Here is a 21,340-nt window from a genome sequence, read left to right as displayed (position 1 = left end):
GCACCGCAGCTCACTAGGCAAATCCTCCGCCTGCAGCACCGGCACACCGGGTTCTAGTCCCAGTCGGGGTGCCACTTCTGTCCCAGTTGCTCCTCTTCCAGTCCAGCTCTCTGCTGTGGCCAGGGAAGGCAGTGGAGGATGGCCCAAGTGCTTGGGCCCTGCACCCCCTGGGAGGAAGCACCTGGCTCCTGGCTTCGGATCGGTGCAGCGCACCAGCCATAGTGGCCATTTGGAGGGTGAACCAATGAAGAAAGGAAGACCTTTCTGTCTCTCTCTCTCTCACTGTCTAACTCTGCCTGTAAAAAAAAAAAAAAAAAAAAAAAAGATATAGCTTTTGAAAGTCCTCTTGTTAAGAATGGTATTGATTTTGTGAAGTTGTCAAGATCAAAAGGAGCCACTTTGGCAACATAAATAACCAAAAATAAAAGTGTAAAGCTGGGAGGTTAAGAAGGAAGGGATCTCATGTGTGCCTGCCTGAAAGAACCAGTCACGCAATTCTCTGCCAGGCCTACAACCTTGTGCAAAGTCCACTGCGACCTTACATCAAAGCCACCCTTCTTGTTCGAGTACTTCAATTCCCGTATAACTTACGTTCTGTGAGGACTTCGTAGTGCCACACGCCTACATTAACATTTGATTTCATCTGTACACCTAATGATGGAGGGTAACCAACCAATTCTACCTTTTCTTTAAAACCACTTGTATGCCTCGGTCAAAATCTGGAGCTTATAGCAGTCCTCAAAGAGCTCCCTTGCGTGTCCCAAAAATTGCTTTGTCTGCTACCTGGGCCAGGAGAACCTGGGGAGGGAACCTACAAATAACCTTCCAAAAACAGTTTCTAAAAATGATCCTTGCTTGCACTGATTAGTCAAACAAATCGGACTGGCTAAAGGAAGACAATTTTGTTATTAAAGTCAAGGTCCTTTGGAGGTTTGTTTATACAAACAGTCCCCGCTAAAAATGTGACCATCTAGCAGGTAAGCCTTAAACTCATTTGAAACTGGGGGGAAAAGAAAAACAAAGCTAAAAGAGGCTTTTCAAAACCAAGCTTTTTCTGTTTTAAAAAAGAGCTACTCATTTATTTGAGAGGCAGAGTTACACAGAGAGAGAGGGAGAGACAGAGAGATCTTTCATCCACTGGTTCACTCCCCAAATGGCCACAGTGGCCAGAGCTGCACCAAACCAAAGCCAGGAGCCAGGAGCCTCTTCTGGGTCTCCCACGGGGATACAGGGGCCCAAGCACTTGGGCCATCTTCCACTGCTTTACTAGGCCATTTAGCAGGGAGCTGGATCAGAAGAGGAGCAGCTGGGACTCAAACTGGCCCCAAGGTGGGAGGCCAGCTTTGCAAGCAGAGGCTTAACCTGCACCCTAGCGCCGACCCCAGAACCAAACTTTGTACGGGCACTGCTTGACCTGCAGATTTGGGCCACACCCTTTACAAGGTTGCTCACCCAGCAGGGCAAATGAAAACCTCAAAGTTCTGCCACGTGAATATGTGCCTTTGATTTGTCCTATTTTTTCCAGAAATATAATTTGGACTCAACCCTGTTTTTAGGAACTGTTGCCTCTGGATTAAGGTTTTCTTTTTTTGGTCTCATGACTAAAACTTTAAAATGAAATCTAGAAGATCTTTGTACTTGTATGGGTTCATGTGTGTCATACGTGTGCATATGTTGCCTGTTGTTTCTACATGATAAAATCCCGTAAGGAACTGTATTCCTTCTGGCTTCCCAGCAAATGAGTGCTCAAATAAATGAAAATGGCAAAGATTACAAATATGAAAACCAAATGCCTTTCAGTTCACATGACCTAAATCTTTGATAAATATTCTGGTTTCAGATTCATTGCTGGAGTAAAAATGCAGATGTCCCCAGAGATGTTAACATTTTTTGCTCAGTGTGATGACCACATCGGGTTCTATTTAATCCATTAGATTAAGATCCTCAAAGTGTAAGTCTGATCAAAGAACAAATACGCAGAGAGATGTGTAGTGCAGGGTCCACTTCTTCCTGTCTATCGAGCATAGCTTTCTAACTTTTAGGGTTGTTATTTGACAAAGGAACAACTCGAAATGACAACCACCCTTGTCTAATATTCCAGTTTTCAGAAGTGATCCAAGTATAATTGTTAAAAAGAAGTAGGTAACTGTAGATGCGATACAATTACAGATGGACTTTTCACGTAATTTGAAATCTTTAAATTCTGTCATTAAATTAAGACACAGATACTCATGAGTCATTTCAAGTAAATTCAAATATTGAAACATCAATTGCTAAATAGAAATTCAAATGCTCTTGGCTTCTTAAACTCTTTGGAAAAGACAATATAGTTGTGCTTATTGATAAACATGTCTTGTTTCACATTAAATTAATTTTTTTGCTCTATGAGAAGGTATGTGTTTCTAGAAATTATAAAATAAGTATCATGGGGCCAGCATTGTGACACAGCAGACTGAGCTTCTGCCTATGACACTGCCATCCAACTTGGGTACCAGTTGGAGTTCCAGCTGCTCCACTTCTGATCCAGTTCTCTGCTAGTTCCCCTGGGAAAGCGGTGGAAAATGGCTCTCAAGTGTTTGGGCTCCTGCCACCCACGTGGGAGACCTACAGGGAGTTCCAAGATCCTGGCTTTGGTCTGGCCCAGCCCTGGCTATCACAGCCACTGGGGGAATAAACTAGCAGATGGAGGATCTCTCTCTTTCTCTCTCTCTCTAATTCTCTCTCTGTAACTCTGCCTTTCAAATATAAAAAACTTTAAAATATATGTATTAATAAACTATTAGTGTAGGGTAAAACAATTAAAGATTGCTGTCTTCCTGGTCAAATGCCTGGTGAGTCAGAACAGTTTCCTGAGATGCCCAGAGCCAGGTCCAAGGCAGATGGGGGCGGAAGACAACTAAGTTGGGGTCTCCATTGTGGCTTCAGTTCTTGGGCTTCCCTGGGTCTCATGGTTCAACAACTTCAGGGTGCCATGAGATGCCCCAACATGCTTGTTCTTCCAATGAATCAATCTCTCTCCTGACTTAGCCAGCCAGAATCGGTCTCTGTTGCTCACAACCAAAAGAAACCGTAATGAACATATCTCTAAAACATTACCTGTTTATTTCACTCAACACAATGTCCTCCAGGTCCACTGATTTTGCCCAAGTGGCAGGATTTTGTCCACTCGTGGCAGAATAATGTTCCATTGTGTGTCTGTGCCATGCTTTCTGGACGCAGCCATTTGCTGACGGACACCTTGGCTGACTCCGTGTCTCAGCTATTGCCGACAGTGCCGCAACAAAAGCAGAGCAGCCGGGACTCAAACAAGCACTCCAGTACGGGATGTGGGCATCGTAAGCAGCAGCTTAACCCGCTGGGCCGCGAGGCTGGCCCCCCGTTAAGAACTGATTTCAGAAAGGAAAACTGCTCCCGAATGCCTATGCACCTCCTCCAGAAATCTGGAGCCCACACGTGGCTGCTGAGGCCATTGCTCTCCCTTCCCCACTCAGGGGGCCCCCCCACATCAGTCCTGAACCCCAGCTGCCCCCATGAAGCTCTGAGGGATGGGCCTCTCCCTTCAGGGTGGGCATAGCCCCCCCCCCAAACACACACACGAATTTGGCAGGTAGGTGAGGAGCTGGCAAGGGGACCTGATCCCTGGGCAAATGGCCACGGGGCTGTCGTGACCCTGCCTCCTGAGTCTCACCCCAGATGCTCGTGTTTTCCCCGCCTCTCTGAAGGACATGCCTTCCTCCACTCCTAAAAACTGTGCCCTTGTCGGGGCCGGCGCTGTGGCTTAGTGGGATAACTCTACCTGTGGCGCTGGAATCCATGTGGGCACCGGGTCAAGGCCTGGAAGCTCCTTTTCCAATCCAGCTCTCTGCGATGGCCTGGGAAAGCAGTAGAAGATGGCCCAAGTCCTTGGGCCTCTGCACCCGCATGGGAGACATAGAAGAAGCTCCTGGCTCCTGGCTTCGGATCAGTTCAGCTCTAGCCGTTTAAGCCATTGAGGAGTGAACCAGCAGATGGAAAACCTCTTTGTCTCTCCCTCTCTCTAACTCTACCACTCAAACAAATACATAAAATGTAAAAAAAAAAACCTGCCTTTTCACATTTCTCAAGGCTGAAATTCACCCTGCGAACAGTGGCAAAGTGCCTCGGATGCCCTCATGTGTGCATCCACCATTCCGTTCATTTAAAACCACTGAAGTGCCAGGCTCCGGAAGCTGACGCTGGACAGTGGCCAAAACAGAAGTGCTCTCTGGGCTCGTGGTGTTGTGTACTGGGCAGCTTGCAATAGAAAAACGAAAGCAGATAACCAGATAGATCGACAAGGCAGATTTTTACAACGCATCACAGGATCTGTGGGAAAGAAGCAAGGTGCTAGGGAGCGGGGCTCCAGGGCCAATGGTGCCAGTGCAGTGAGGGGCTTCAGTGGTGGTCGGCGGGGGCCTCACTGGAGAGGTGACAGTGAAAAGCAATTGTGGAGTGACAAGAAGCCCGGGGGAGGGCTAGGGAAGAGAGTTTGGGGCTGTGGGAAAAGGAAAGGTCAAGGCCCTCCCTGAGTTGGGAGAGGCACTGGCCAGCTGGATGGTGGAGGCCAGGTGGTGAGGCCGGATGGTGGAGGCCATTGTGGCCAGTGCACAGGGCTCCGTGGAAAGCAGTGAGAGAAGAGATCCAGGAGGCAGACAGGTGCTCGGACACCTCCCACCCATCACGGAGCTGTTTGTCCACCATCAGTGTCGCACATCTCTGTCTTAGTCTATCTCTGTTGATAATAACATAATGCTAGGGAAGTCACAAAGTCAAGGGTTCATTGTCTCCCAGTTCTGGGCCCGGTGGGGGTGCTGGCCTTGCTGGTAGAGTCCTGCATCACCTGGTGAGGACAGACGGTGCAGCTGTGGGTCCTCTGCTCGCTTGCGCTCTCTCTCTCCAGCCAGGTCACCGGCACTGAGTCAGGAGAGCCCTACCCTGATGACCTCATCTAACCCTGACCATACCCCAAAGTCCCCACCCCTAATACCACAGTCAGATCAAGTTTCTCCCCTCTTAACACCTTGCAGTGCGGGTTAAACTTCAATATAAGGAGTCAGCCTGCAGTGCCAGCATCCCATATGGACGCCGGTTCAATAATTCGCCTGGAAAAGCAGCAGAGGACGGTCCGAGTCCTAGGGTCCCTGCACCCATGTGGGAGACCCGGAAGAAGCTCCTGGCTTTGGCCTGGCTGAATCCTGGCCATTGTGGCTATTTGGGGAGTTGAAAAGGAGAATGGGAGATCTCTCTGTCTCTCCTTCTCTCTCTGTCTCTGCCTCAGTTTCCACATGTGTTAAGGACAGGAACGTTCGGCTGCTCTAAGACTTCGGTTGTGCGTATAAAGTGCTTGTGACTCTGCTTGGCAAGCCTCAGTCACTGTCACCTGCACCTGCCAGTCTGTAGTGCTGCAGGGCCAGCCACTTCCGTTTTCTTAGTCAGAGACCCTCAGGGCCATACCCCGTGTTTCAGTACTCGGGAGTGCAAGCTTTGACATTGAGGGCTATTTAACTTGGGAATGAGGGGGCACACCCGGTGTTCGCCGTGCGATGCTTTATCTGCACCATTGTGAGAACTGGCTGGGCTGCTCACAGATGCAAGCATCTGTGGCTCAAACACGATGGCACCCAGGGGCCCAGTCTCACCCGCAGGTGTGCAAACTGCAGAGAACCTGGGGAAATCCAGCAGATGTGATGTGGGCTTTGAGGGGCCCCAGAACCCTATTCAAATGATAGTAATAGTTGCGGTTCTTTTTAGCCATTATGCCCTAGATCAGGTCAGTGCATAGCAATAGATACCTGGAACAGGCGTGCAATGAGAGGGTGTGGCCAGGGCTCTTGTGGGCTGTGAATCTGTATGCAAAGCTCCTGTGCCTGGTGCTGCTGCTCGGCCAAAGACAGAGACCCAGAGTGTGGCAGAGAGAGGCAGGGACAGGATGTTTCCTTAACCACTTTGCTTTCCTGTGGGTGCTTAGGGCATTCCTCTCTGTTCTAAGTTATGTCCTCACTGCTTTGGTGATGAAACAGAAAATGGAAAAGGAGGACCCACGTGGCACACAAGTCCACCCCAGGTGCAACGTTTGCGACGTGCCTCCCCCTCTTAATCAAGCGTTCTTCTCTCTTCCCAGACTGTGGGAAGATTGGACCGCTATTAGTAATCTTGGGTATTTGTCCAGATTAAAATACTAAATACACACAGCCAGTGCTATCTTCGCCCGCTGGTTGCTTGAAGTAGCGTCCAAACGATAAGGCTGGGGTATATAGAAAACAGCCTGCTCACTCGATCCAGGAGGAGGGAACGCCTGGAGCATCAGACGCAGCAAAGCACCTGCGCCATTCCTCGCCACCCGGCTGCGAAGCAGAGGTGAGCAGGCGGCCCTGGGTGCCTGAGAGGCTTCACCCAGCCGTCCGGCAGCTCGGTGAGGGTGAGCGTGTGTGTGTTTTCCGTAGATGCTGGGCTTCTGGACACTTGTGCTCTTCCTGCTGGTAGCAGTCACAGGTGAGAAATGTCGCAGCTGCCCCCCAGGAAGGGTTCAGCCCATGCTCTCTGCACCAGTCAGGGAAAGCTGCAGCCGAGGCAGGATCTCCAGCGGCCCCCAGCCCCTCCAGGTTCTAGAGAGAGGGAGGGGGGCCGATGCTCCGCCTGGGAGAGAGTAGAGCAGTCTGAGGGGGATCCACCCACGGCAGAGCACCCTCACACCCTGGTCTGCCCTAATGTCCAAGTGCCCGAGGCCAGACTTTTCTCGATAAAGCATTAAACCCCTGCCTGGGCTCACGCACTGACCTATCAATGCCCATTATCACATCACTCAAATAGATACATCAGACAGGACCGGGGAGCTGGGGGACTCTGAAGACTTGATGGTGGAGCTAAGCAATGCACGCTGGCGTCTCTGTGGGATGCAGTGGGACAGGTTCCAGGCCAGGCGGTGCGCAGTGGGCCCAGAGAGTGACGAGGGCTGGGTGGCATTGACACCCCAGAGCCCGGCCTCAGTGCTCCTAGCTGAGCAGATTCACCCTCCATCTCTAGGAAAACAAGTCTGCTATGAGGACCTGGGGTGCTTTTCTGATGCCGAGCCCTGGGCTGGGACTGCCATCAGGCCACTGAACATGCTGCCCTGGAGCCCCGAGCTGATCGGCACCCGCTTCCTGCTCTACACCAACGAGAACCCCAGCTCCTTCCAGGTAAGACCTCGGTCATGTTCATGTCACCGGGCCGCGGGGAGGGGCTGTGCCCACTGGTAGGACTTGAGGTCCGAACCTCTGCACCTCTTCCTGCGTGGTGCCCTGCCCCACCCGTGCCTCCAGTGGCCTCCCAGGCCCAGGTGGACCTAGGCAGAGTCAGTGTTTACAAAGGAAATTCTGTAAACGTTAGTTTGAATGAAGGAATCATTCGCATTTGCCAGAGCCTCACCTGGTTGTGTGATTCTGGTCTGGGGCAAAGAGCTGACGGTCTCACAGGAGTCATCTGGAAGGGAGACCATGAGTCCTACTGCAGACTGGGTGGAGGCAGCAATCGCTGGCCCCAGGAGGGAGCAGAGAAAGGGAAGTCGGGGTGGGCTCCATGGAAGAAGTGACTTGCAAAGCTTTGAAAACGCAAGGCTTTGGGACAGGCAGAGATGGGGAAGGGGAGAAACAAACTTTCAGGACTGGACTGACGACACACGCGGCACCTCTGTGTTTGTCACAGATTCTCTCCCTCTCTGATCCATCAACGATCGAGGCGTCAAATTTTCAAACGGACAGGAAGACCCGGTTCATCATTCATGGCTTCATAGACAAGGCCGAGGAGAGCTGGGTGGGAGACATGTGCAAGGTAAGAGACGGCTCTGATCCCTGGGCAGCCCTGCTGGCACTGCCTCCACTTCCTGCGAATGCCTCACTTTGTGCCCCGACTGGAAAACAGGCCATCTGTACATAGCAGGTGCCTTTTACTTACAGGAAATCTGTACGTGTCGTCTCTTATATCTACGGGCAATCGTACATGCCAGCCACTCTTCCAAAAATAAACCTTTCTTCCCGTGTTTCTGGAATAGGTTTGTAGCCCGAAGCAACAACATTTCAATGTGAACCAAGGCCCTCCTTCCACTATTCTCTTGAAGTTGCACCCAGGTGCCATAGGCTATCCTCAAGATCAAGGCTCAATGTTTTCTGCTTCCATTCTCAAGGAGGAGTCTCTGTATTTCTGTAATTGAGGGATTTTGTTCTTTGGGCTCAAATCTTTACCGCATCCCTGATAGTCAGAGGTGTGTCGCTGAAAGGAGAACTAAGAACAGAAAGTGCCACAAGTACTTGCGATACCACATCTGCTGGTTAGAACACATGTGTGTGTGTGCACGCGTGCCCATACATGCACACAGAGACGTGTGCACAACGTGCAAGTCGCATGTATGCACGCACACAATACCATCCTCCTTCAGATGTGCACTGACTCAATTTATTTTCTATCATCTAGGAATTGACTCCAGCAGCCTGCTGGCCATACATAGGTTAATAAGCATCTCAACAGACACTTTCAACAGGAAAAATCACAAGTCCAGAAAACTAAAGTCACTCGGCGTGCGGCCTTGGTGCGCCAGGCATTTAACTCCCAGCGCCTCTCTAGTCCTATCATTAAAAAGCATCTTAGATAGTGGGTGCCCCCAAACTCTCCAGAGTTGTGAGAGATTTCCCAGGATTATTTTGAAAAGTCATGGGAAAAATACTCTTAGGATCTGCATGTATGGGCTCACACATATTCATGCCACCGATGTGAAAGGTCCCCCACTGGATTTTACCTGTAGAGCATCTTTTTTAATTCAGGCTGCCTGTCTGGATTCAGCTCCTCTGACTACCTGCAAGGTTTCCTTTCAGAATCCTTGCGTTGCTTTTCAGTTGCTGCACTTCTACGGTTCAGACATCTGAGTTTGCTCCATGAAATACTGGGACAGCCTGCACCTGCAAAAAGCGGACAGCTTCCTTCCCTCGTCCAAGCCCAGGAAATGCCCCACAGGCTGGAGCGTTGCCAAGAGGCCAAAAGAGCCCCTCACGGTCGAACGCACCAGGTCATTCAGACCCTGGGCGCCCGAGATTGCGCACAGAACGGACTTGCTTAATAATGGGATTGTTTTCCCCAGCCAATCTACCTGGTTGGGTTTGGTCATAGAAAACCAGAGAGTAGTAGCCGGGTTTTACCCTACAGGGTAGCGAGGGAGTGGCCTGGCTTGCCTTTCTCGTGGCATTTGCCCTGAGGGATAACTCCTAGCAGCAGGCTTCTCTACCAGAATCTGTCTCATCTCTGCACCAGGCTGGGGGAAGAGAGAAGCAGCCAAGGCTGAGCCCTGCTTGGATGGGGATCCCCACGACCCCATGCTAACATCCTGGTATCTCCCAATTCCAGAACATGTTCGAAGTGGAAGAGGTGAACTGCATCTGTGTGGACTGGAAGAAGGGCTCCCAAACCAGCTACACGCAGGCCGCCAACAATGTGCGGGTGGTGGGCGCACAGGTGGCCCAGCTGCTCAGCATCCTGTCGGTGAGTGGGCAAGCTGGGGGGAGACAGCGCCCCTGGGTGCAGCTGGGAGCAGTGGATTAAAGATAAAATGGAAACCAGTGGCATTTCTCTGGGGATCTTCTAAAACACTGAAATTTACCTTCATCGTGACACCCCAGTGGACGAAAAAATCATAGCAGCCAACACTTGGGGAGTGAGAGCTTTTAAGATCATCTTCAATTCACACATAAGGAAACTGAGACCCAGAACGGTTAACTAACTTGCCCCCAACATCATAAGGCCGATGAATAGGAGAGTGGTCTTTTGAGCCCAGTACAGGCAGCTCCAAAGGCCACCTACTACACCAGGTGGGTTCCTTCTAGGACAAAGTGGGACATGGCCAGAGAGACCCAAATGGAGCTGATGGCAGAATGTGCCATGGGCAGATTCCAACCCCACTGGCCTGTTGATGTGGAGGAATTCCTTCTGCCACAGCTCTTCCAGTTGCCAAGTCTTCCTGCCCTGGTCTTTGATTTTAGCTCAGTCTTTCAGTTGAGTCAGCAGTTCTTTGTGACTGTTTCCTATACCAGTTCAAAGTCCACACCATTTGTGTCTCATAGCTGAAGGGTCTACTAAAGAACCAATTGTTCCTAACTCCTGTTGCACCCCTGCAGAAGTCCAAACCCATGGTGTGTGTACAAGAGGCGCTGTAGGCTGATAAATGGGCACATTGGGTGGATGTCACTGCACGGGCCTGTTGGATGTGTTTGCTCACCCAGTGCTCTTGGAGCACAGCGTCAGGAGTGTGAGATGGATAAAGAGGAGGACAAAGTCCCCAGCCCTTAAGGATCTCGCCAGTGGTGACTGGCCATGGCTCTAGCTGTGACCTATTAGAATGTTCTAACTGGCAGAGGATGGGTTTGATGGGAGCCCAGGGGAGGCAGCTACTCCAGACTGAGGAGGGGTAGGGTGGAATTAAGGACATCTCTCCCAGAAGAGACATCTAATGGAAAGCTGAAGGCTAGTCTGTGTTGATCTTAGCTGGGCAGGTGGGCGTGGGGATGGACCCTGATGGGAAAAATATAAACCAGGCCCAGAGGATGAAAGAATATGATGCAATGGGGGATTTGAAAGTTCAACAATGGATTAAGTTAGAGGAGAGTTTAAGAAAGTTGTAGAAGACTCGGGCAAATGCTGAGGCCCTGAGAGACTGATGCTGAGAGCTGTGGGATACATGGAAGATCTTAGCAGAGGGATTGACACCAGGTCAGCATAGGAGAAAAACTAAAGCCGAAAAATGCCCTGCAAATGCAATCCCCACGCCTCTCCAGACAAACTACAGCTACTCGCCTTCTGAAGTTCACCTCATCGGCCACAGCCTGGGAGCCCACGTGGCTGGCGAGGCAGGCAGAAGGACTCCGGGCCTGGGCAGGATCACTGGTAAGGCCCCAAGGGCGGGACCCCAGGGGTGGTCCCCAGCAACCCCACAATGTGACCATAATACTGCAGCCCAGCTCAGAGCGGCCCTGCGGCAAACGGTCCCCTTGGCAGGGGCAGGTATGGGTAGAGCTGCCCAGCGCTTCCCCTACCTCTGGTTTACCTCTATCCCCATGACCACCTGCCAGCCGCTGGGCTCCATGCTAGTGACTCACTCACTTAATCTATAACAGGTGCCATTATCACCTCACTTGAGAAAATATAGAAACAGAGGCAGTGACAGATTGAGTGATTTGCTTGAGGTCAATTTGCCCAAAAAGTTAAGAACTAGAGAAGCAGAGCCCAGGGAACCCACAGCGTGTTTTCTTTGCTGTGACACCATTCTGCTTGTCCCCTTTTCCTTCCACCATGGAAAGAGAAAGAGCATGTTGGAGAAGAAAGCTACAAGAATAAATGGGAGAATCTGACATGGGGAGAAGTCCTTGCACCAACAAAATCCAAATTCTTTTGTCTATCCACCCTCCTCTATCCATGCCACTGGGCCCCTCTGTGATGCATGGCACTGAGACTCCCTGTCCTTAGAGTTGCACGCAGGGCCATAGCACGCCATGACTCCAAGGTATGGCATCCCTTGAGTTGGGCAAGACATAGCCTGGGCACCTGGGCACCTGGTGCTGCTGGCACCTACAGTCAGGTTTACCATTGTGTGGCGTTTTCCCGCTCTTGTAGGGTTGGACCCTGTGAAAGCAAGTTTCGAGGGCACTCCTGAAGAGGTTCGACTTGATCCCTCCGATGCTGACTTGGTTGATGTAATCCACACAGACGCAGCTCCCTCGTTCCCGTTCTTCGGTGAGCCTCGCGGTGCGGCGGCTGCAAACATGTGTGACTGCGTTTCCACCATAAGAGCCCACGTCACATTAAACCACGAAATGCTGTTGCAAACATTTCAGGTTTGGGAATGAGCCAAATGGTGGGTCACCTTGACTTCTTCCCCAACGGAGGAGAGAACATGCCGGGCTGCAAGAAGAACGCGCTGTCGCAGATCCTGGACCTGGACGGCATCTGGGAAGGTGTAGTGAGGGTGGCGGTGGGGGGAGAGCAGAGGGAATCGTTTTCCGGGGATGAGCAGCGCTTGGCCGTGGCAGAGCTTAGGAGTGAGAGAATGTGCAGCCCTCCCTCTGGACCTGGTTTCTGCAAAGCATAGCCACGTGTTTGTTCTCTATCAGCCCTGCTGACTCTGCACTTCCTAACACATTGCTGTGTGTGTTCTGGGAGGTACACACAGCAAAGGATCACAGAACTGGAACTGAAGGCTGGGATTCCATCACTCGAACAGAGAGGGGGAAAACAAGAAGGGCAAACATCCCGACTACACTTCGGGGCCTGTTTCTGCAAGTTCTCCTTTGGCACCAGTGATTTAGCTCAAACTCACGGAACTAACTTCCAATCCGTGGGCAGATGGTGAGGTTTCCTGATGGTTTCCATGGCAAAACCATTTGGGAGAGTCATTGCTCCCCGATGTTGCATAGAGGTGAGAAGCAGCCACGGGCGAGGCGGCTGAGAGCAGAGACTGCTGTTGCGATGGCGACTGTTTGTTGCTGACCTCAGCACACCTGGGAACCAGGAGCCTCCTCCAGGTCCGGATGTGCTGTATCTCAGGAGAGCACAAGGACAATGCACAGCTGAAAGTTCCCGCCAAACACTGCGTGTGGCATCATGCAGGTTAAAACCCTTAGTGGTCTGACCAAATCTAACGAGTAAAGATTTTTATTGAATTTGCTTAAAATGGCTTGGCAAAGCAATTATTCAGGATGAAGATACTTGTGTGTGTTTTTTTTTCAGCCTGTGAGACTTTGCATGGATAAAGGTCATCCAAGCTGGCTATCAGTAGTGGCCACGCAAGTTCAGCCAGGTCTGAAAGGCGTGCTATGACATTTGTCACTTGGCAAGAGTTGTAGGAAACCAAGGGAGGTTGTATGGAACATCGAGACACTATGACAGGGATGCTCACATAAAGCCACCTAAAGCTCCTTTTCACTTGCGTTAGTGGAGCATCAGAGTGTCTTTGCACTGGCTTTGTCACATCTGGAGACCATGCCACCTCAAGTCCCACCTGGTCTGAGCTAGAAGTTACAGGGTTGGGCTTGGGGTTAGTTGCCAGGGTACTCACTGTCATCTGTAACTCTGAGGCTGTCATCTATTGATCCTTCCATAAGACATGGATGACACGGTACCCACCCTCCAGGAAAGGTGAGGATTATACAGACAACACATGTAAAATGACCAGAACATTGCAGAGAGCACAGGGAGCACCCTCTGTGTGTCCATTGTCATTATCATGGCTGGACGTTGGACTCGATTTAGATTTTCTTTTTTTTTTTAATTAAACTTTTATTTAATGAATATAAATTTCCAAAGTACAGCTTATGGGTTACAGTGGCTTTCCCCTCCCAAAACTTCCCTCCCACCCACAACCCTCCCCTTTCCCGCTCCCTCTCCCCTTCCAATCACATCATGATTCATTTTCAATTCTCTTTATATACAAAAGTCGATATAGATTTTCTAAAACCTGGAGTTCCATTTTGGAACCACCCCACTTGGAGAGAGAGCAGCCGCGAGGCTGTCTCGGCCCCCTGACCACATGTGCAGACTTTCTCATTTCTTCCCCAGGAACCCGGGACTTTGTGGCTTGCAATCACCTACGAAGCTACAAGTATTACTCAGAGAGCATCCTCAACCCTGACGGGTTCGCCGCGTACCCCTGCACTTCCTACAAGGACTTTCAGTCTGTAAGCTCGCGTCCTCCCTTGAGCGAGGGACACGGCCACCTGTGGGGCTGTGGGCCTCCTGTGTCTGGGATTCGTGTGTTTTGCATTGTCCTTCAGAGTTCATGGTCCTGTGGAATGCAGGCGGAAAATATTAAAGAGCATTAGGTAGGAGAGGCTAAAATTCTAAGTGAGTCACGTGGGAATGGGAAATCAGAGAAAACAGCCAGTCCATACATAGTTCAAAAGGCTTCCTGCAGGGGGCAGCATTTGAATATGACTTGGGAAATGACAGTATAGAGGGACAAGGGGCACAGGTTTCTGGTTAGGGCAGAGCAAGCATAAAAGAATGTGTAAGAGCTCACACATCCCAAGAAGGGAAGGTGACTGCTGGGGTTCTATGCGCCAGGCGGGCGACAAGAGGGGAGATGGAAGAAATGAAAAGGTGACCCCTCTCTGTTCTGGCTCACGTGAGCCATGTGTGCCACATTCAGTGACATCATGCGGGCAGCTTGCAACTGACATGGGCACAGGATTCACACTGCAGAAATTGGTCGACGCTGCCACCAGGGCTTTTTGTCCTGGAGAATCAGCTGCTGATCCCTCACCAGCACACGACTGGATGCAAGCTGTCGCTGATCTAACCTGGCCTTGGGCATCAGTGGTTTTTAAAGCTCCCCAAATAATTCTAATGTGTTGTGCATCAGGGTTGGGATCCTTGGCCAAGACAAAGGTAATATAGAAATTGTCTCTTCCAATGTTCTTCCTGTTACAAACGAGGATGCTTAAACTGTGGGAAAATTGAGTGTCTGCTCCCATGGATGCATGGGTCATAAAAAGACAACATCTCCAGCTATCTCTTCTTCAGAACAAGTGCTTCCCCTGTCCAGATCAAGGGTGTCCTCAGATGGGCCACTACGCCGATAAGTTCACCAACAAGACACGGGAGGAGCAGCAGGAATTTTTCCTGAACACTGGAGAGGCCAGGAACTTTGCACGTAAGTGGATCTTTGACCATCTGCTCAGGTAAAGAAAGTATAATTTCTGTTACAAATGAGGGCTTACTCTTGCTGGAAATATTTGTGGGTACACTTTCATTCTCTTAGAAAAGGGCACATCCACCCAAACTGTGCCATTTAAGAGCCGACTGAGATTTAGAAAGAGCCCCCGCATTGCTTTTGTTTTATTTCTGTGGCACGACATGGGCAGAAGTGAAGAGCATAAATTAAGGGGACCTCGGCAGTTGGCTTGTCGTGGTAAGCAGCTACCCTGAACTTCTGCCACTCCACAGTTGCTCGTTCCTTCCATTTTCAAGATGACATCATACACGCCTGTTCTGTTCCCTCAGCGAACTTCATTAGGTACCAGCTCTTTGCTTGGCTCCTGGACAAGCCCGCCTCCAATCTCCATGCTTCCTTCTGTGTCCGTGAATCCCTGATGCCCGGGAGCTAATTTTCTGGTGGAGCGGAGGGTGGAAAACAGGAAGAGGGGTGACTTCTCGCCAAAACCTGCTGGATGGATTAAGACAAAGGGTAGAGACCAGGCACGTTTGGGCTACTCTGTATGTCAGCCACCCTGTGACAGTCCCATAAGATCTGGCCAAGTAAAAGCCGAAACGGTATATTATATAAACAGATGACTAGAAATCCATAAATATAACACATGTCTTGTATAGTTGTTAAGGTCAGATTTATTGAGGTATAATTTATACACAGCACAATTCACCCCTTTGAGCGCATGGTTCTATGAGCTTTGACAAATGGATAGTTGTGTGACATCGCCACAATCAGCACACAGCCCATTTCCATCACTACGGAGATACATTTTTTTACAAATGACACTGGCGAATCAATCCTTCCACTAATGTAGTGATGCATGAAGTTCTTGCCCATATTTTGACAAAACAAATTAAACATCCCAACGCTGTCTGTTCACTCCTCAACCAGCCTTTATTTATGGGCCCCAGACTATGCCCGACTCTGAGGATGCAGGGATGAACAAAACACTCTTCCCTCGCAATTTACATCAGACAAGAAGACAGAAAGCAATCCAGCAGCTACAAGTGGGCTGGGCTTGGTGGGTTGCTTCCGTGGCATTGAACGGAGGTCCAACACCGACCAACGGGAGGGCTGGGAACAAGAGAGGATATGAAAGACGAGTGTGAGTTAGGCAAAGGGTGTGTGTTTGTGTGTGCTTTTGCACTTGTACATACATGCATGGGTATTTTCATGTGAGTACGTGTGGGTGTGTTGGTAGGCATGTCTGTCTGTATGTATGTGTGTTCTCTTGTATGTGCCTATGTGTGTAAGTTTGTATGTGTGAGCATGCTCACATAGGTTTGCAGGTATGTTTTTCTGGGGGTTTGTGCAGGTTTGTGTGTATTCTGGGCACTGGGACAGAACTCCAGGTAGAAGTCTGGGTGATGACTGACCATGCACCTGCTCTGTGCTGGAGTCTGTCCAGGTCCTGAGCGATCCTCCAAGATGTAGAGACCAGCCCTGTTCCTCCTCCTCTCCCTGACTCACAGCCCTGCCATTCTAGAGCTGAGCTGTCCTGCGGACTTTTAGTGAAGGCGCACTCGGGCCTTCCAGGACATTTGCCCATATCGCCACTTAGCACTTGCAAGGCTGCTTGTGAGCCTGAGGAGCTGGACTTGTGACCGTGTTTCAATTTACTCCAGATGTAAGCAGCCACCTCGGATAGGGCTCAGTGATGAGGCACAGGATGTCTGCAGGGAACGCTGATGGATAAGTGCTTCCCCCTAAGGCCCGCCTTGAGTAGTAGATGAACAAGAAGAATTTCTCCTACCCTGATGCCTCCGTGTGAGGAATGGGTAAGGAATCTGGGATCTGGGCTACCTATTTCATGGGTAATAGATTGGCCTCTTCCATCCTGCACCTAGGCTGGAGGTATGGCGTTTCCATAACACTGAGTGGAAGAAGAGCCACTGGTCAAATCAAAGTTGCTTTGTTTGGAAGCAAAGGAAACACTCACCAGTATGATGTCTTCAGGTATGAGCTCATTGCAGAATCTGCTTCCTGCATCTCATTTGATGATCACATGACCTTGAAACCATGCACCTAGCCTATCGTCTCTTTGATATCAATGGATTTTAAATTATTTACTGAAGTTAATTACAGACTTCTGCCAATAAATTTTGTTTTCTCTATTATACAGCCAGGCACTTGGTTATTTCTCTTTCAATAGAACAGATAAAAAAAAAACAAAATCTAATATTATCCCAGGTATTCTGTTTTCTAATTAGCAAAACAATACGTCCTTGTTGTGTTAAATTAAGTAGCTAAATTATTACTGTATTTCCAAAAAATAAAAACAATATAAAGGAATTATATAATTTTCTATAAGGCAGCTTTGAGTAGAAATTAACTTGAGTTAAGCAAAACTTAAATCCTAGTTTGAGGGCTGCCAGCACCCAGCTGGCTTTTCCATTTCTCCACCCTTTACTTGAAGATTAATTTGGAAAAGCAATCTTGTTCATCCAAGGCAAAAAGAGCAGCATGGCCTTCTAGGATCTTTTGAGCTCAGTTCCATGAAGGGGATGTTTTTATCTCTCTGTTTCAAGGGGGATCATCCAACCAGGCTCCACCCATTCTACGGAGTTCGATGCAGATCTTGATGTGGGAACGATTGAGAAAGTCAAGTTTCTTTGGAATAACCACATGGTAAACCCAACCTTTCCCAAAGTGGGTGCAGCTAAGATCACCGTGCAAAAGGGAGAAGATAAGACCGTGTATGTATCTTTGCTGGTTTGTGCCTAAGGATCCCTTTATTCCGTGAACTTTATGAAGACCCTTCGTATCATTTCTGTTGGGTGAACGTTACACGGGTTCTCAGTACTGCCTGTGTAGATACAAAATATGGGACCTGGCCTCCAAGGAGAAACAGAGGGCAAAATAAGAAAGAGAATCAAGGAAATCATTTCTGAAGTTTCAGGGTTAGAAGTATGAGCTAGAGAGTGGAGAGGATCAGTGACATTTCAGGATAATTGAAGGACAAAGAAATGAGTTTTAGGAAAAAACATAAGATGTGGACTAGAACAAGAGCTCACCGAGGTGGTGGTCCTTGTAGGCTACGCACCCTGTCTGTGGCTTCCCTTGCTTGTGCCTGAAGCAGCACAGGGCCTTGGGTAGGGCAAGGGGACACTGGAGGGAAGTGGAAAGAACCAGAGCAGAGCAGAGTACCTCCCCCTCCCCAGCTCAGACATTCCTGGTGTGGCTTTGCAGGAAGGCATCTGGGCTCTCAGCCACTGGTGTTTAGGGTTAGGTGGGGCTGCTGGGCCCATGCTCTGGCAAATGGCATTTCCCCAGGGGGAGGGAGTGGGTTGGCAGAGTGAGTGGCATGGAGGCCAGCCCATGTCACAGCCACGAATCACCAAACTGGATGGCTCTGTGAGGTTCTCCCCATCCCGACAAGGCACCCATGCCAGGGCTGGCCCAGCCCCGTGGTCAGTGAGCCAGGAGCTCTGCTCTGCTGGAGAAGAGCAGAGGAAACAGAGCCTGGCGCTGGGGAGCCCTGTGCGGGCTGGATGCCCAGCCAAGGCCACTACACTGCCCCATCCCCGCTGGAGGACCCTACACCTCGAAAATTGGTGACACGGGGCCCCCTTAGGTGTGCCCCAAGGCCTGGAGCCAGGAACCGAGTGGTTAAGAGAGCATCACAACAAGAAGTGATGTTGCTGGAGTCTTGGAAATGAGAGGCGTTACTGGGAAAGGAGTTCCCGCAGGTAACACACCCCAGACCGAGTCAGCCGGGCCTGGCTCCTGCCAGCGGTTTTGAGGAAAGGCGAAGGCTTCCTAGAAATGGAAGTGCAGGTACCTGAGGCTACTTCCAAGGTCCAGAGCCAGTCAGCTGCCAGCGGTGCATGCTGCTTCCCCAGCTGCCCACTCCAGAGCGCCTCTGTCTTGAGAGAAGCCAGATGCCAGATAGCAGATGATTAAAATAGAGATGGGTCTCAACCAGCATCAAACCTCTCTAACTCATTTGCAGAGTCAAACAACAACAACAACAACAACAACAAACTGAATTAGTCAAATCATTCACACAGGTTGCTGTTAACAAGCTAGCCAGTAGCATTTTAAAAATAATAATTATAGTTACAAGCTTTTTTGTTTTACCTCTAATACCATGGGATGTTACACAGAACACCCCCTTCTACAAACGAAGACATCAATACTCAGAGTCCTCAATAACCAGCCCCAGGCCAGAGCTAGAAGGTGGGAGGAGACGCCCAGAGGCAGGGCCAGCTCCCCTCACTCCCGGTCTGGATGACAAGGCCAGGGAAGCTTGACCACAGACAGGCTGGGCTGTGAGATCAGATGGGCCCGTGTGTGCATCTTGGTTCTGCCACTCATGAACTGAGAACTCGCTGGACCTGTTTCCCCTGCTGTAATGCAGGCCCACTAAGCAGACCTCCTCCCACATGTGGGGAGGACGAGGTTCACACAGGTGAGCCCTTAGCAAGTTGCCGGTAGCTCATAAAGAGCTCAGTCTGTCACAGCTCCTGGACCGTTCAGTGGGGTCCCCAGGAGGGCTCCAGGAAGAGGGGTCCCCCCTGTAAGCCCAATCCATCATTCCCTGAGGCCGTCCTGCCCCTGCAGAGAGTGAGAGATGTGAGAGTCGCAGCCTCAGGAGGCCTCAGCCCTGCTGGACACGGGACCAGGCGACAGGGGCCGAGCTGGAGCCACAGCACCTGGCCCATGGGCCCCTCGCCTGCAGGCTACAGCGTTCCTCGTTCCTTTGGAGTCGTGTCGCAGTTAGTCTGCCTAACAGCTCACAGGGCCATGGCTTTCCCAAGGTGCCCAGGCCCTGGAAAACACCGCTTTGTCTCCACAGGTACGACTTCTGCAGCGAGGAGACCGTGAAAGAAGACGTTCTGCTAACCGTCTTGCCCTGTGTAGCTCCAGGCTCAGTCTGAGTTCATGTCAATAAACCCCACCACCACGCATCTGTCTGCTGCCGCCGTGTGTCTCTGACGTCAGCTGCCACCTGCGGGACTTTGGGAACTGATCGTTTAAATAACCCAGGAGCATTTGCATGTATTGGGGCTTCTTGTCATTGACTCCCCAATGCACCCCACTTCCTCCAGGCCCTCCTCCCCAGGGAAAGTGATTGACAGCAGAACCCGAGTCTGAGTCTGGCCTCAGCAGAGCCTTTGGCCCTGCCCCTCATCTTTTAGTGCAGTAACTGAGGCCCACTGTTGAGGTTGATTTATTCTGAGAGGAGAAGCGCAGTGGAGGCAAGAGGCTTGGAGTCACCACATAGATCCGGGAGTCGGGTGAAAGCGGGCCAGAGGCGAGAAGGTCGCAGGCTCATTTGTTTCAGTTGGTGCAGCAGCTTATATAGCCAAGGCAGCCAATCCAGTCAAGAGGCGGTTTATGCCCTAACCAATCACAGCCTGTTGCCCATCAGGCTCTGTTGCCAGGTGGGTTCCGAAGCCATTCCTGAGTAACTGATGCTCGCTTGCCAGCAGCCACCTTGGCACGGCCTTCTCATTCCACCACAACCCGCAACAGGAGGGGGCTGCTGAGACAGAGTGGACAGTGTCCCTGCCAGAGGCTGAGCGTCCCCTCCCCTCTAAGCCCCCTTGATCACCTCGCAGCATCACAGAAAGGCCCTGGGGTGACACGGCCTCGTTGTGGTGGTATCTGGGAGAACTGGGATCACAAAGTGCCCCTGGTTCTCGGTGTGGGATCCAGAGACTCTGGGGGACCGTGCTGGGCTTCCAGGCTCCAGGGGCCCGGGGGCCCTGTCTCTGCCTACTGCGCAGGGCCATCCTGGGCAAGGAGGCCTGGGCACTGAAGAGGGCTCCCAAGGATGGATTCTGAGTCCAATGCAACTCAGAGCCCTGCTGAGAGAGCCTGCTCAACTGTTAGCCAATCAGCCAGGGCCACCAACGAGCCCCCAGCCAATCAGTCGTCACCACGGGGCCCACCCAGGCAGACCTCGGTCGGGTTGGGGAAGGGTTTCCTTCAGCCTGCCCCAGTTGTCCCAGGAGCCAGCGTCTCCCCAGAGTGTGTCTCCTCTGGGTCACCGGGCTTCTCTTCCCACCGTGGCAATTCCGCTGCCTTGGCTGTGTGTCTAACCAGCGAGGCTGTCTCCAAGCTTCCCACTGGCATGCCGGGGGACCCCAGGCGGCCCCCAGAAAGCAGTGCTGTGGGGAGGGCAGGAGGAGCAGCTGCATGAAGGCCTCCTGGTGCAGGGCGTGGAGATAAGCAGTAGTGGTGATGAGCATGGGAGAGATGACTGACAGCAGTGGCAGGGACCGCCCAGCTCCACAGGTGGAGGCACAGAGCCCAGCGCTGAGGCCCGGGCTGCTTGATGCTGAGCAGCCTTTGGCATGGTTTGACCCAGCACTGGCTCTGAAAGCCACACTCTGGGCAAGGCACCACTGTGTTGGCAAAAGGGTTCAAGCAAAGAAAAGTAGATTCTGCAAACACTCATCGCATAGAGGTGCCCTGTGCCCACAGTGCTGGGGAGTGCTGCCTCCAATATGCACCATCAGCTGCCTTCCAGGAACAAAAGGCAAGAATGTCCCAGGACAGGATGAGGCAGGTGAGGGAAGGAGCAACACAGGGAAGGTTCCACAAAAGGGGTGATTCTAGACCCAGGTTTGAAGAAAAACATCCTACAGAGAC

The 21,340-nt window shown here is 51.0% G+C and overlaps 1 protein-coding gene across 1 annotated transcript; it reads left to right on the top strand.

The window, feature by feature from the left end:
- Positions 1 to 6,461: 6,461 nt before the first annotated feature.
- PNLIPRP1 (pancreatic lipase related protein 1) lies at positions 6,462 to 19,620 on the top strand. Its single transcript, XM_062215191.1, has 12 exons — positions 6,462 to 6,510; positions 7,042 to 7,196; positions 7,702 to 7,827; positions 9,391 to 9,525; positions 10,815 to 10,923; positions 11,650 to 11,769; positions 11,871 to 11,990; positions 13,591 to 13,709; positions 14,554 to 14,683; positions 16,588 to 16,696; positions 17,269 to 17,436; positions 19,539 to 19,620. Exons 1-12 carry the CDS (start codon positions 6,462 to 6,464, stop codon positions 19,618 to 19,620), a joined length of 1,422 nt encoding a protein of 473 aa, XP_062071175.1.
- Positions 19,621 to 21,340: the final 1,720 nt, after the last annotated feature.

This window comes from Lepus europaeus, chromosome 17 (genome assembly GCF_033115175.1).
Source record: "Lepus europaeus isolate LE1 chromosome 17, mLepTim1.pri, whole genome shotgun sequence".
In the NCBI taxonomy this organism is placed as follows: Eukaryota; Metazoa; Chordata; class Mammalia; order Lagomorpha; family Leporidae; genus Lepus; species Lepus europaeus.
The sequence above is the reverse complement of the archived record's forward strand: the minus strand, read 5'-3'. Positions and strand labels throughout refer to the sequence as shown.